The sequence below is a fragment of the Nothoprocta perdicaria genome, unplaced genomic scaffold (genome assembly GCF_003342845.1).
Source record: "Nothoprocta perdicaria isolate Ctin4 unplaced genomic scaffold, notPer1 scaffold_59, whole genome shotgun sequence".
Taxonomy (NCBI): Eukaryota; Metazoa; Chordata; class Aves; order Tinamiformes; family Tinamidae; genus Nothoprocta; species Nothoprocta perdicaria.
Window position 1 is genome coordinate 3472591 of NW_020455854.1, and position 16441 is coordinate 3489031.

Below are 16441 nucleotides of genomic sequence, written 5' to 3' on the forward strand. Positions count from 1 at the left end.
AATACTAGGCAAATGGGAGCTGTGACAATAACAGGTTTATGATGCCAAAGGGTTTTCATAATGCTGATGCAGCCAACTCCAAAAGGCTGTGGAAAAGAGACTCCTTCATGTTCAGTCCCTCTGTAGGCTGCAGGCATTAAAGACAATGCTGGCTTATAAATATTTGAGGAGGCTGGGTTGGATGGAGAAATACGTTAGCCCCTTCAGCAACCAGATGTGCTGTCCAGAAGTATAAGCCAAGAGCAAATGCAGTTCAGACATTGGCAGCCAAATTCATTTTAACACCTAGGGAGCATTACACAGAGAGAGGCCATGACAAGTATTTGCCTTGTCCCTGGCAAAAATGAAAACAGCAAAATAAATAGCCAAGAACTCTTCAGGGAGCTGCTTGCCATCTCTCAACTCCCAACCAAGGAGTCTTCCAGCTAGCTCTGAAATGAGTGGTATAAAAAGATTAGCACAAGGGCTGAGGTGCCACTTTTAAACACACAGCTCATCAGCTCTGGTGTGCTCCAGTTGAAATGTTAAATCTATCAGCTTAAGCCACCACAGGCGTGGGCTGCAGAGCTGGTGCACTGAACAAACTTTTTAATTCTGAAGAGCAATGGGAGATGGCTTGAAAGAATACATATACTGAAGCATAAGAGCTTGGCTGATTAGCAGCAGCTCATTAACGGATGATAACTTGCAAGCTTAATATTCCATATCGCTTCTTTTCTGACATTTTTGCAAGTACTCACTTCAGTGCCTTGTTCTCAATAGCAATGGTATCTGGTTCCTTTTAGGTGATAGTCTGAGAAACTAGGTGATGCATCACAAGGGATTTCAGTTTATCAATCCTGCTTCAGTCACTGTGGGATATGACATTGCATTGCTCTTCCTTTGCTTGTATACTTCGTTCCTTAGGCCTGCAGACTGAAACTGCTTGAGAGATCTGCTTGAGGACTGTAGTACCGGAATGTGTGAACTACCCCAAAACACTGTTCGTGCAACAACCAATCTGATGATCCAGCACCACTTAACCACAGTTAAGAGCAGAAGAGAAGCTCTACTCTAATATTTTGGCTTTGAATCAGGACAGACATGTTTGAGCTGACTCTGCAGAGGAGTGTCAGTGACCAGGAGTGCACAGTGCTGCCACCATCCCCAAAAAAGGCAGAATGACTCTAGAAACAGAGTTAGGATTAGTTTCTTCTATTTGGAGCATTGTAGCATTCAAAATTCAGTGAAGTCTTGGTGAAATTCACTTAAGTCAGACTGAGTTGAAAGCAAAACTTTCTTTTTTGTTGTTTTTCTTTATGTGTTGTTTTTTTTTTTTTTTTGAAACACCCTCTTTACTGGAAGAGGTTAAAGAACTAGGGAGCCGTAGAAGACAGTGCCATGTTCTGGACCAACACTGAAGTCTGTTCAGCTCATTTGGTCAGTTTTTAGATAGCAGGAAATAGGCTAAAATATAAAGCTATCTATTTTTCCCTTACTATTTGAAGCCTCAAGTGCATTTCAATTTGATTGCTTTGACATTTATGCCAAAAATGCAAATTAAAATCCATACTGTTTGGTCTATTCAAAACTTCATTGTCTGTAAAATGGCTGTAGGCTCTTTTGCTATAGAATAAAGATTTAACAATGTCTTGTGATACCTTTTAAAAACAAGAAAGATCAATGGTATGTTTCTCATCATTTGACAACTTAAGGTGGCCAGATGCTGGCAGCTGCATCCTAAAGCAGTAAGTGATTTAGCAGTTGCTAGATGAGATTCTGCGCACTACTGAAAAAGAAAAAAAACAAAGGGGGGGTCCAGTGAGCATAGAAGTGTCTTCTGTTCTTGAAGCCGTACTGATAATTCCAGGTATAAAAACGTTCTCTTTCCAAATTCAGCCAACTGCTCAGTGGTGCCACAAGATGTCAGCAGAGACTGCTGATTCTGTGCAAATCAAGAAAAAATACAAATGATAAAATAAAAGTCTCTATAGACTGGGAATTCTAGCTATGATTACTAGCACTACACATGTTTCACCCAAACAAGATAAGGTCCATCAGTGCTGACTGCCACTGCCAACAGTAGTATCTGCCACCACTGCATTTTCTGACAGTGGAAGGTAACAGTAACATAGCAGTTAAAAGATCTGTCAGGAAGTGGGAAAGGGAAGGTTGAAGGCCCTGTAGGTCAAATCTGGCCCTCAAGGTAGCACTTTTTGGCCTCCGATTTTTTTTGGCCAAATCACTGAGTGTTTTCAATTGCTTGGTTGATAAACATGTTTGTCCAGTCAAATTGGGAGCACTGAGGGCCAGGGGAGACCCTCTGGAGTATGGTTGTGCTGATTCCAGGGACAGTAATACATTTTTGGGAAAATGTAGCAAAGAACTGGGTATTAAATAACCAATAGTTTCAGCACATTTAAAAAATTGGTGAGAACATTTGTATTAAATCAGATGAAATTCTCTCCAAAATATTTTCCCTTTCTAGTATAACTCTTCAAAACTCATAAAACTATTCCATATCTTTTCCTTTTGGTATTCTAAAGGAATTTAAGAGAAATTCAGGGATTATACAAACCTACACTGCAGGAAACACTCTTTATTACTATTGTGCTAGGCATTGCATAAAGCCAGAATGAGAAATTTAGGAAAACCACAGAAATGCAAATAACTTTAATTCAGTGAGAAATTAATTGGCTCTTTGTGATCTTTCTGATCATCTGAGTATTTTTATTGTAGCTGAATACGTATATGATAAATACCTACCATATGTGACACAGGCACTTCAAAAGTATCGCATTATCTGTAGAATAGATCTGCACAAAAAAAAAAAGTTAAAGAAAAATAGGTGGTTTAGATCTTTCATATTTTTGTAAATAATTCCCAGCTGCAATATCATTCTATTTAATTTTTCATCATTCAAAACCACTATAAAATAATATCTATAATAAACATTAGAAAATAACTCAATGATACCTTACTATAACAGCTTATAGTAATATCTGAGTAATATACAAATGGCTTAATAATGTTAAATAGCCTCAGCAGCAACTAAAACACAGAGTTTACATTTTACATAAGACATGTAAAATAATTCATTTAAGCACATGCAATTTGTTTTTCTTGGTAGAGCTGATTTAGTTTGCTTTAACTCATAAACTGACTACACTGTAGTCAACTGGTGATTCTGACTAGAATTCTTCAAATAATTTGAAGTATTTCCTATTGCTATCTTTACCTGCAGTCTTATTTTATAAAACAAAGCTGCATTAAGGTGTGAATTACTCATTGACAATATTTACCTTAACATGGACTCCTTGGTTTCCAGCATATATATATACACATATATATAATTTATATCTCTGCAGGCCTCCAAAGGCAGCAGAAAGTCACACATAGTTAACAATTTCCAAGTATCTCTGATGGACAAAGGCTGTCAATATGTCTGAGATCCTGGGCCTTAATAGGAGCCTCAGAAAAGAAAGCAAAACCTAACTGAACTGTGTAGTCTGGTCTACTCTGAGGCACTTTGCTAGGATAGTAGAAAGGAGAAGAGAGCAATAAATCTGTCATCTTCTAAGCAATGAATGGAGATGTTTCATGAGTTGTCAGTTTAAATTGTTTTGGAAGTATTAACAGTATAATATACTTTCCTGTAAAGTCACAAAGCATTCCTTATTGAGAACATCTGAAATGTTTTACAGCTTTATCAGAATCTTTGTGTTTTGTGAGGGGAAGAGTTTACGTCAGTCGGCAAGACTCTCGGTCACAGCCTAACCACTTCATTATCCCTAGGGAGCAGACAGACCAAGTGATCCACATTTCTAGGCTCTGCAGCATTCCTTTGTGCATTGATACCTGTTGTTCACAGTGTCTGCTCACGTTGCCGTTTCAGGCCCACTACTCTTGCTGCCAGGAGAAACACAGCGCCGGTGAGCACTTCTGCAACAAAGGAGATCCACACTAGTGCCAAAGACCAGCCAAACCTGATGTCGATTTCTACCAAGAGATCCTTACTCCTCAGCAGGCAAACTGCTTCTTTGAAGGCAGCAGCTGAGTAGGCAATATAGACGCTGATCCCAGTAAGTGTAACAAGAGCTAGGAAAGAAAAGCATATTCAGCTAGTTAGGATCCCCCCCACAGAAATTAAAACAACTTAGTCTGACACCTCTTGGGGTTCCTTTAATATTCCATTTTTATTGACTGAGGCAGGATTCCTGATTAGCCCCCATTTATCTTTCAAATCTAGTTGAGACTGTTCCTCTGGGAAGGCAAGAGGAATGGAAGTAAAGTGAGAATTAGCTCTGCATTATAGTCTAATACACTATAATTGTTAAATACTAACTCAGAATGTTTAAGAGTAAGCCTATTAAGTGCAGTCTTTTATAGATATCTAATGTATATACAGATCTGCTTGCAATACTGTATTACAGTGAATGCAAATTTCTTACTGATCTGCACTATATACAGTTGTGTCCTTTTATGTGAGAAATCCCATGGACAAAAACATCCTTGCACTTTAGGTTAGTGATTTGAATTTAGGTTGGTTTCTAATTTGAGGCATCCTAAGTTTTGGTTGTTCTGTGTAAACATTGGTCTTTACTGTCAGGTGTTATGAGATCCTGGCTCTTCAGTACTTGCTAATAATTGCTCCAAAGATATCATTGGAGCAGATTAGAAATAAATTATTGAAGGCGATCAATCAAAAAGCCTGTTGTTTTCAGAATGAAAGGGCTGTGAAGAAGATGGCTAAGGTGGGAATGGCAGATTTCAGACGGGTAGGTGCTAGATCATGTGCCTGGCATCTATGACAGTCAAGAATATGAACCTAGCACCTGTACTGCATCACAGGCAGGAAAGAGCAGTTAGAAACATCCTGAAATAGCAGACTGGTCCAAAGCAAGCAAGAGATACTGTAACGCTTTTAGGACAAAAGAGTGCCTTATCTGCTAAGAGTGATCTGGTTTTATATTAAAGTGTAAACCAAGTTGTATATTTTGTCAGGAAGATAAATTCAAATAGAAGAAAAGTAAGAGTACTGGATCATCCAAGAGTCAAAATCCACTTTCACATTCCCAATTTACACCATGCTATTATGACTGTGCCTTTCTCTAAGCTTCTCCATACTTCATGACAGCAGAAATGCAAATGACCATTTTGCTGAAGTTTTCAATAAGGTTTGTTGTGTTCTGTGATCTTCCTCAAATGTGGTTGTATTTAGGAGATAGCAAAGTAGGATATCCTGGATTGTGGAATATTTCCATTCCAGTATTTTCACAAAACCCAAACTGAAGTTTCTGGAACTGTACCATAAGGTATTTTTCATCTGGGAGAGCATTATTTGATCAATGCTGCTCCCCTGCAGACCGCGCTGCTCGAGCAGGAGGATGATCTGGTCTCTCATCAGAGGCTACTCACCAGTTTTTCCATGCTGTCCTAGGACACAGCACTAGTTGCATCTTCAGAATAAATCTAAAACCACTCTGAATACCATCTCTATGTCTCTTGACTCCTTGCAAACCAAGGGCCTTGGGAACATGTGCTCCTCCACACCTCAGCGGGATAATTATGCTCTATGCTTCCCAGCTTTTCATCTGACTTTCTATTTATGTCAGTTTCCAAATTGCTTAAGCACACCTTTTTTAGTGGATATAGCTTTTTGATGTATTAAGGAAACAGAGCTTCTATTTCTCACAAAGGAAAAACATAATGGGAGTGCTTGGTCTTTGTAAAAGCATTTCAGATTGCAAAGGCCAGGCAAGACTTTGAGACAGCTGCACATTTATTTCCAGCAATCTCGAGTCTTTCTCTTCACAGAGGCAGGACTGTATGATCAGGTGATAAGGGCCAATACTGAGAATTCCATTTTCTGTTGGAGAAAACTTCTATTTCAAGTTTCATTATGAAGTTGAAAGTCTATTTGGCAAAGAAAATGGAGACAGATTTAAGCCCAGTTATCCTATTTTGATGGAATGCTTTTGGTTTTAATTCATAAGTGCCTTTCTAAAACACAGAGGTTTTTGATTACAGCAAAAATAACAAAAACACAGATTTTAAGAGAGTTTCACTTGATTCAGAATGAAATTTTACACTTTAACTAAAATAACTTTTGGGGGTTTTTATTTGTGAGCATTTCAAAATATTATATTTAATTTTACTAATCTGAACAAAAGCAACAAAAATAGGAGCAAAACGGACTTTCCAGCCCCAACAAAAGGCTGGTTATGTGACAGTGTCACTATCAAATGAAGACAGGAGAGTCAGGTACCAGCAGATAACAGGTAGCTGAAACAGCAACACATGGGCAGATTTCAGTGGATCTTGAGTGAAGCACAGTCACCGCACTCCTCTTCCATGTGAACAGCGCTGCCATTCTTCACCCAGCTAATGCCAAAAAAGATGAAGGGGTTAATGCCTAGTGTGACTTTACAGAGCAGTATTTTCAGGATGCCTGTCAGGGTGTTATGGGCTGAGGCAGACTCCTGTCACACCTGTGTTTGGAGCAAGGATTAGGACGCAGTTCTGTTGCTGTTATGAATAAAGTCCCATCGCGCTGGGATTAAAGAACTCTCATGTTATTTTACAGCAAAGATAACCTATATTACATGTACAAAATTTCATCATATTTGTCAAATAAGATGTTGTGCAATTGGCCTTTGTGAAAAAAAATCAGAAAAAAAAACAGAAAAATGTTCCTATGACTCAGTCCCCAAAACAGCCTTACATAAGCCACCTTAATCACTGTTACACTTTTACGTAGTGGCCAGGGAAACTTCACCTTCTTCCTTGGACATTGTTTAGCTTTCTTACAAACCACTGAAGTCCTGAAGCCTGCTGCTGCTGTGCCTCAAGGCTGTCTGTGGCAGGCTGTGCTGGGATGGTGCAATGAACTTTATGACCCCTCAGAGTTTGGGGACAATACTCTATTTCAAACCTAACAATTAAGCTAGTCCAAGAATCCCTAACAAGACCCTTCTCAGAAACTCAGTGCAAATGCCTTGGAAAAACTATCATGCATCTTAGTTGTAAGATCAGTGCAAGGTCATTGAACCCCAGCCTCTCCTGTTTCTAAAGGTACTTCTGCATTCTTTCAGATTTAAAGTCCTGTCTGTGAAGAGTTGGGCATTGTGCTGAGAAGGTATTTAAGCCTTTGTGTTAATGGATACAAGAGACACATTGGTTCAAGAGGTGCCTAACTCCACAAAGGCATATTTCTGTGTCTGATCATTTGCATTTCTTGGCTGTAAGTGGCAGCTTTCTATTCCAGAAATCCAACAGGAAAGGAGGCAGACATCAAGTGAATGAACACTGGCATTATTCTGACAGAAGGCTCTCGCCTAGCTCTTTTCCCTAAAAGGCAAAATACTGTTTCCCAGATGTAGCTTTTTGCTATCTAAAATGATTAAGCCAGGAGTTTGATATAGTACCTCCAAAAAGAAAAAGCAGCCCCGTCATTAGAAGCAGTGGGTAGGCCCTGGCAAGAATACTGACGAATCCAGTCATTCCTCCAAAAATCATCAATATCAGGCTGAGGGGCATCAGGATGACAAATGTTCCATGCATGTCTGAAAAAAAAATGAAGAATGTTAATTTCATATTATGGTGTCATTATATGCATTACTTCTGAATGTAGAGCCCCTAATCAGGTTCACAGTCTTGCGCACAGGTGCTGCACAAACAGGAGTGGGACAATCTCTGGCGTTTTCAGTTTAAATAGGCAGAACAAATAATGTACAGAGAAAAAGTATCACACAGAGTGAACCTCTCACAGATCACAGTGTTTTAAATAGAGACGAGAAAGATAAAGGGTATGTCTACATGGACACGTTTAAGCAATTAGACTGTTCTGAAATATTCAAGCTAACAAGATAACAGGTGGTGCATTACCTCTCAGGTAGCCATTGGCAACCTTAGCCAAAAGTAACCCTGATTATCTGAATAATAAATATCACAGTGAATGGTGCTGCTCTGTTTGGGAGGTGATATCTAGCAGATGTTTTGGTTAAACCATTTATTTTCTCTTGTGTTCTCTGCTGAATTGAGCTAGCAAATTGCTGACCTCTTCCTTCATTGCAGCTAAACAGCAAGTTAACATTGGAAGAAAATTTTCCCACCCAGCTCTGACTCTCTGTATCTCTTACTCTTCTATACAACAGTTCCACAAAATACATTAACTTATACTGGTTGCTTCCTCCTATGCTGAATGTTTTAAATTTGTCTTTATTGATCTCTATAACATTTTAATAACTGTACAAACAGTGGGTTGCTGTATATTTTTTCTACCATGCTGTTATTTCCATCATAAACCACCTTTGTCTCACTGTTCTCTCTCATGCAATCAAAAGCCATCTATCCATAATGTTTTCACATAATAAGAAAAAAATATATATAGTAACTCTAGCTTCCAGCATACATTTATTTCATGCCAGAATCAGAGTTACTGAGAAAGGAAAATATAAATACCATTTTCTGAGGAGTTCTAGACTTCTACTTCCCATTTCATAGAGGAACAACAACACAACATTAGCTAGACCCCAAGGAAAAGGAGTAATTTAGGACATCGGAGTTTGTTTGTGATCAGACGATCAATTTTTTAAGTCACTAACTCCTCACTGAAGTGGAGATACACCCAGTTTCCCCGGCTAAGGATCTAGCTTAGCATTTTCAATACCATGTTAAAGATTTGACAGAATTGTAGATCAGCTTGTGCTGCCTCTGTGCTTTGTCGTTTTGGATAAATTAATTTACTCCATTTCTTTGGAGCAGTGATCTGTTAAGTACTGCTCTGCAACACCAGCTTGACTTTGCAATTAGGTAAAGACTATTACCTTGTTAATAAAGGTAAGGATTATCCTCCTGTTACTTTCTATAGAAAGAAGAATCTGCAAATTCATCTTCAATTTTCCTCTTTCTTGGAGAAAGCTATTGATGCATGAAAGTAACTTCTTCCCCATATGCCTCACAGCTATTACTGTAAATCCACTGAAGTGATTTGAAGAAGGTTGGTGTAAATTGAAAGAAAAACTGCTCTATGTCTAATAAATAAAATGCATCTCAGTTCAGTTCTAGAACAAAACAATTAGAATGATCTTAGCGTGCCTGAAGTGCCTTGCAGTATGTCAAGGTCTTATTTATGTGTTTCTTAATGGAGTAGGAATCCTTTCAAATATTCCCAGGGAGTTAACAAAACCTATAAAAAAGAATATATTCTCATAGCAAATGAATTCCATATACTTCCCCAACAGCGTCAGCTGATGTAGAGAAAGCAGAACTCTGCAACAGAGAGAACACTTTCCTTGGTTCTAAATCCAAGGATACTTTCTGAGTTTTCCTTCAACACAATTACCATGGCTCCTGTTGTTGGCTAAGGAACATAACATGCTAGTACTTCTCAGACACTAACAGTCAAATCATTCTTTCGGCTTAGCAGGTACAAACCAGTATGTCTCAACAGTCTGCAAATCTTAGTGGGCTACCAAAAAGAGAAATAGTTATGGAAGTTAGTTCTGGAGTTTTATATGGTTAGAACAGTTTGTCAGGGATATGATGGGACATAATATGACAGAACAGAGATCTGCCAAACAGTTTAGTACCCATTTTCCTCAGAAAAAGCAGGCTCCTCTTCAGCTCCATTTATGCTTCCTAATAATATTAGGCTTGATTTTGAACCCTTTCCAGAGTCCAGACTATTTTGATATGCTCTGAGATTGGGTCATGCACGGAAGAGGTGAATAGACCTTTGAGGTGGAAAAAATCCAACACAATTGGGCATCTCCATCCTCAGACCTGACTTTGCTGGGAGGCAGCCATATAAACATGGTCAAGACTGGGCCTGTGCTTTTATTTTCTAGATGCCCCTCACTAGTGAGGCAGAGTTGCTGATAAACTGTATCCAGGAAAGTGGTACTAGCAGTTGCTGTTACTTGGAGTGTGATTTTTGTAGATGGATGTCAGCTAATGCTCCTAGCACCATCACTTTAGCTAGCACAAGAGTGGGTAAAGATGTGGCTCTACATGTAACCTTTTCTTTTGTACCACAGGAAACACAAATCCATACTAGATCACTCTCTTGCTTCCAGGTGGTTTAGCAAAGTGACAGAAGGTCTTAGATTAGACTTTAATCTACGTCACACATATGACCGTTGCTTGCAAAAATCAGAATGACTTTGATTTTTCTTCCTTCTCCACTGAAAGTAAATTTCAGAAATATCCTACGATTCACCTGCAGCTCTTCTGATATGAAAAATTTAATTGCACTATACTTGGTTAGAGTACTCATCACCTTCATTCATTTCATCACCTTCATTGTTCTGGTTCAATATCCAATACCTTCTCCTGCCTCTTCTATGGAACCTGCAACTGGGAAATTTATTCCGAAATGCTGCCATGGAAACAATTCAGGAATCTGAATTCCTACCATCTGGCATATGATATTATGCCATTACATTCCTTGATTAGAAGGTCAGAATTAGTTTATGGAAGGACATGACTTAAAATATCTTTACTGTATTTCTGTCTTCAACAATCATCTTTTAGAGAAACACAAATATAAATTCTGCTGTCAAACATTTTCTTTCTTGGAGATTGGGTTGAAGTATATCAGAACTATCTTCGTTCTGGTGACATAGATCTAGTATTGAAAAAACATAAAGCATTTTGCACATGGAAGAGTATATGCACTCTCCCATAAAACAGTTCTGCTTTCCCACATCTATTTCTGAATAATACCTGACTTTGTTTTCAATGTAATCCACAAGAGGTAATAGTTTAACTTTGAAAATGCTGGAACAAGATGACAATCATCCTTTTAAACCCTTTTTTGGTAGCAAAGAATACTTTGCTAGATTTGAGTTCATGAAGCTTTACATTAACTTGCTAAGGCTGTTTTACTACAGCTCTGACCAGCTGTCTATAAGAATGTCATCTGCAGTTTACATCTAGAGCTCTCATGAATCTGGTAGGTATTTCTAAACTACCTTCCAAGAAAGTACTTGATGAGAAGGGGCTTATAACAGAAAATTGTGGAAAGGGTTTGAAAAGTAGATACTATCAAAAACAGCTGACTGCAGACCTAGCAGTCTTGCTAATCTCCTGTTAAGAACATGCTATAGCTTTGTTGTTCTAAACTAACTTCATATTTGTGTACCTTGTTATTGGAATTAATCTCTAGAAATCTGTAAAATAGTCTCTAAATCTGTAAGTCACCCCATCACAAATGCTCTGAATGGAAGCAGCTCAGAACAGCTAAATTAAGGACCTGTTTATCTTCCCCAACTCTAACTTAAATAGCCAAAAAGCTGAACGAAAGTCTGTAGCGCAAAGAGAATCCAGACAGTAGATAAAAAAATAGTGGGTCTGTTTTGTAAAGGACTATGAAAAATAAAACAAGTGTACTCAGAAAGCCTGACCTGCTAAGAAGAAAGAAAACAACACAGAGGAACTGAGAGCAACAGAAAGAACTACTGTCTGTGGTCAAGTGCAAGAGCAAGGATTCCGAGCTAGAATCCCAGGGACACCAATGTCTCAACTGCCTTCTGTTCAGTAGAGAAATGATGATAGCAGAGGAGAGCTCACAGGATTAGGGTATTCCCAGATGCTCAGTTGGCTTCTTGGGTTTTGGGTTACATGTTTCAGTTTTCTAGTCTTCTCTAGTCACAAGTCCCTAAGCGAAACTGAAACCTAACTGCAGAAAGCAAAACTATAATTACACTTTCAGTTGGGCACTGAAAGAATCTTGGATACATGGAGGAATTATCAATGACAGCAAAGCCATATGGATCTTGTTCTACTGCTGTTACACTATTTTCATTCATTAAGAACATTCATCAGAAGTTGCCAGTCATTAGTGCTCAATTGCAGCAATGCTACAATCATCTCAGATTTCTGTATACACACACCACAGTATCTTCTGTAACCACTGAGGTAGACGCTCACTGAAACCTCTTTGAAGCACCAATCCACTGTTGCTCAGAAAGAAATCAGATCATATGAATTAAGCTAGAATTTCTATGCATTTCATTTGGGGCACACTTAACTTGGGACTCTGAACTGGCTGGTGCAGCTGTTGCATTATAATACCTGAGGTGCTGATAATCGTTGCTACAGCAAAGATCATTTTCTTGCAACAAATGCTGACCTCCCTGCAGCTTTACGGCTCCAAGAATATCGATGTTGAAAAACAGAGTACTGTGGGGAGAATAATTCAAGCAGTGTGCACAGTCTTGGTATCATAAGAGAAAAAACAACATTTTCTTCTAGTTCTTTGTAAGTGAAAACCACAGCCATTAACTGATCATCACTGGATGGCTAAGGCTAAGTGAGAGCACTAAAATGTGACGTGTATCAGGAAATGGGCCATGGTGTTCATATCATTAACCAAAAATACTAATCAGAATTTTCAGGGATTTAATTATGCCTTATAGGTAACTAATGCAGTTTGGTTTGTGCATCAGGAGAAAAATCTACTAAGGCAGCCATTAAGAAATACCAATATTTCCTTTCTTATTATTGTTTTTAGTACTGCCCCAAGTTCTGCAGTGCATATGGGCTCCCAATCTAGTTTGGGGTACAAAGATGAGATCCATAAGAAATAGTCTGTATCCGTTCGCATTTTTGGAACAGAATGGCCTCTGGCATACCGGTCAAACAATACATTAAAAGTGTCTTTGATGTGACAAAAGAAAAAGAAGAAAAAGCTGCAAAGCTTTTTTTATTTGTTTTTAGGCAACAAATGTTGGGGGAAGAGAGACGAAGCAGCTTAAATTCCAAGATGTTTTGCAGAGAATCAGCTGCAGCTAGGAAAGGAGATGGAAGGATCTAGATGAAAGTGATTTTTATGTTATCAGTTAGGAATCATGCTCCTGCCATAAGTGATACATCCAGCAACCAGTCTCTTGAGTTCTCAAAGTCAAGTTCATAGGAGATTTTATGAAAAGGAACATTCATATCCAGCTAGATAGACTGAAGCAGTGTGGCTAAACACAAGAATATTTCAGATCTTTCAAACCTGCTGCTGTTGGTAAAAACACATTTGTAAACAAGCGCCCAGAAACATAACTGGCTTTTCAGTTTCTGCATGGAACTGGCAGGCTTCCATTATGCCAAATTAACAGAACAGATGCAGAAAAAAGAAATAATAGTCATTTTATGTCCTCAGAGGGATTTCCATTGAGAAATAGATCTTTTCATGTTAGTTCATCAAGCCTTACATTTTTCCCTTCCTTGTTTACATCCACAGTAAACAATATATTTTTAAAGGCAGGAAAGCTAGTGGAGGATGTCCACCAGCATCTTTCTTTAGGCTATGGCTGATATTTTAAAAGAACGCACAAGTATCCCACAACGTATTCTTTAGTGTGATACTTTACATGCAGTGTGATGCAACCTATGTTCAGCTAAAGAGAGCTGAGAGAAAAGAAGTGAAAGCCTGATACACAGGCCTGCTTATGTCTAAGCCACTTGAGAAACTGCTCAAAAGCATTCTAGCAATGAGAAAATACATCACATTATCAAAGTTAACAAGACTTAGCCCGATTGCCTGAGTAAAGCCACTGCTGGCACAGAATTAACTTGTACACCCAACTTCTCCAGTTTGTCAAGAACTCTATTTGGGAATTGCTGGGAATGAATGGGAGAGAAAGTGGAAGTGTGACAGGACAAAATGTGAAGGCTTTTCATTCCCTAATGAAGGGTTTGTCTTCAGGCAGTGACCAGCACATCTGTTTCCAATGAAAGTGAGAGTTCAGCATCCCAGAACTGTCCTCCAAAATTTTTGTAAAACTATATGTTAGATGAAGGTCTAAGAGTGCCATGATCTACACAAGTATCAGTGATTATTGTGAGAAACTACTTAAAGAAGTATAAGGTGGAAGCAGATATACCTCTGCACTTGATAAATCTTGACTCTTGGAAATCACCTATTCTTCCTAAAAGTAGAAATCCTGGCACTTCCTGTGTTTAGCAGCTATTGCTGTGGGTCTGCAGCCTCACCAAACTGAAAATGTAAAAAAACCCAAACCGTCAGGCTGTGGGACATTTTAATGAACCTTAATAAATCTTTTTAATTAAACTATCTCTGACCTTTGACCTTTTCGTTTGGAGCAGGTTATCTCTGATTTTAATAAAATATACTTTTATTAATAATAAGTGCTTTTGCAGGCCTGAAGTCTTTGTGCAGGATCTTTGCCAGAAGTAGCACTTGATGAAAGAAAGAGCTACGAATTTCTCTGAGGCTTCAAGGAGTCTGTAAATGTAGTTTTGAACCCAGTTTTTATTCATAGTCAATATTTCCTTACCATTTCATGACAACTGAAGAGCTGTCTTTTGTTTCTAAGCCAGCACCATTTTAATAACAAAAAACTCTGTATAGCCTCTGATTCTGTTTTGGCAGAATCCAACATTAGCTGAACAGTTGCAATCTAAAAACTTCTTCCCTAAGAAGAATTACAAATGTAGCTTTTGCAAACATGAACACAGCTTTTCAAATGCTAATACTTTTGTCCCAAAAACTAGACTATCACTAGCATAATAGTTGATACTTATATCTCACATCTGGTTGGGTTCAATTAAATGCAAACTGTGAACCTCAAAGGATTAAAGTAAACAATCATTTTGACTTATCCTCCTCACTATTGCCAACAACACCAAATAGCAACAACTCTTTGTCCTAGGCAAGAACGATTAAAGAAATTGCACCTTTGCATTTGAAAGCACAGAGACTGTGTCATCTGCCGTGAGTCTGTCAATATGTTTGTACTGCTGTCCCAATTGTTTTCTACAATTTTATTCCTACTAGACTCCAGTTCCTAGTGCGATAAAACTATAATAGCATCCGTATCTCAGGCTTTTTTAGTCACATTTGCTGTATTTGTAGATGTATCTTGAGATTTTACTCCAAAAGCCTACAGAAATGTCGAAGGCTAGCTTAGAGAAACAGCTGACTTTGGGGGAAATAATACAATTTTAAGGCACACAACAAAATCATATATTCTGCCTAAAAGGGGAAAAATTACCAGAATCAGAGAATCTCAGAAAAATCTTTCCCTTGAAATCAGAAACCTTGTAAGTGGCTAGGAAGAAGAAAGAGATGGATGAAAGTATAAAAAAAAATTTATATATAAAAGTTACTCACATAAAAGCTGTCTGTGTGAAGCAGTGATGTTTACACCGTCATGCCAGAAAGGGTTTATCAAAGGATAACACTTGCTTCTAACTGATAGAGAAGGAAAACAAAAGTCAAATACTAAAATATTTTTTAAATGTACATAGAACAATTCCTTTGATATTGTCTACTTTATTCAAAGTCCTTTGCAGGCAAGGAAGGAGGGAAGGGGATTTTCACTACTCAGCATTGGCCAATTGCTGCTGCTGTCAGGCTAAGCCCTAGCTACTAAAGTCTCCTAATTTCCACAGGTCCCAAATCACAGGGAATTGGATCATTCCTTTGACCTGCGCCTTCACTTGCCCTCCACTGAAAGTCTTGACTCTGTCTGTTGCACATTACATTATATAATTAATATTTCTTACATTACCTTGTACATATAAAATTATATGCTACATAATATATAGCAGAGAATATTATTTCTAATTTTCAGTGATTTAACACAATAGGAATTTTGCTTAACTCAACCTAATTCCCTCTTCAGTCAAACAAAACATGACATCTATTTCCTTCTAAATATTTAATGCTTATTAAATTAGTTTGAATTAAAATAGAAAAATGAGTTTACAGCAGCAGTAAATTTGCTGAACCCATGTCTCCTTTGACAAGTAGGAAGACTTAGAGATTTGATATACAGCAGAGAGAGGGGAGAGAGAGGGGAAAAAAAAAAAAAGAAAGAAAGAAAAAGAAAAAAAGTCAGAAGCCTGGACTGTTTTTCTGAGGAGGCTGTGACTGCGGAGCTGCTCGGTATTTACAATAAGGCCCACCAAGTGCTAACCCCCGCGGAGGCTGGAGGGCTGTGAGCTCTTTTTCTCCCCCCGCCGTTGGTTTCGGGCAAGGGCCGCCCTCCTCCCCGGCTGCGCGCCCCGCGCGACTCACGCCGGCAGGTCCGCCAGAGCCCTGAGTGCGAGCTGAGCGCGTCCGTGCCGTTGGCGGCCGCCTCCACCTTGGAGGCGTCGATGATGTACCAGAAGTCCGTCCCGATGGCCACCACGAGGAACACGAAGCTGGAGGCTCCCACCAGCGCAACGATGAGGGAGAGGGCGCTTAAATTGATCTTCATACTGCCGCTCCACGCCCGCGGCAGCACCGCTCCGCAGCGCCGTCCCCACGGCCGCAACTAGCGGCCCCGCCCCAGCGGCCCCGCCCCTAACGGCCCCGCCCCAACGGTCACTCCCTAACGGTCCCTCTCTAACGGTCCCGGTTCCTCCTGTTCTTTACCATCCAGATCCCTGAGAAGGAGGGATGTGCCATAATCTGCCATAATCTGACAGTGCGAGGGCACACGATAGCATGGCAATT

The 16441-nt window shown here is 39.1% G+C and overlaps 1 protein-coding gene across 3 annotated transcripts; it reads right to left on the reverse strand.

Moving 5' to 3' along the window:
• Positions 1–1652: 1652 nt before the first annotated feature.
• TMEM114 (transmembrane protein 114) lies at positions 1653–16202 on the reverse strand. 3 transcript variants are annotated; one of them, XM_026049062.1, is made up of 7 exons: positions 16019–16202; positions 15110–15190; positions 7407–7544; positions 3997–4077; positions 3838–3921; positions 2746–2795; positions 1653–1924 (listed from the first exon to the last, which is right to left on the reverse strand). In XM_026049062.1, the coding sequence occupies exons 1-5, from the start codon at positions 16200–16202 to the stop codon at positions 3845–3847; spliced, it is 561 nt and encodes a 186-aa protein (XP_025904847.1). In that variant the 3' UTR covers positions 1653–1924; positions 2746–2795; positions 3838–3844. The 3 variants fall into 3 exon arrangements, with proteins under 3 accessions (XP_025904847.1, XP_025904846.1, XP_025904849.1); XM_026049061.1 differs by having other exon boundaries at positions 3838–4077; XM_026049064.1 differs by lacking the exons at positions 1653–1924; positions 2746–2795; positions 3838–3921; positions 3997–4077 and adding an exon at positions 6160–6363.
• Positions 16203–16441: the final 239 nt, after the last annotated feature.

What these genes read in the sequence shown, in the direction of transcription:
- TMEM114 (XM_026049061.1), bottom strand. Translation starts at nt 16,202, where the DNA reads ATGAAGATCAATTTAAGCGCCCTCTCCCTCATCGTTGCGCTGGTGGGA. An exon ending in GCTCTGGCGGACCTGCCGGC is followed by an intron (nt 15,191 to 16,018) that starts GTGAGTCGCGCG and finishes CTTCTCTATCAG; the next exon opens with TTAGAAGCAAGTGTTATCCT. An exon ending in TTCACACAGACAGCTTTTAT is followed by an intron (nt 7,545 to 15,109) that starts GTGAGTAACTTT and finishes TTTTTTTTTCAG; the next exon opens with ACATGCATGGAACATTTGTC.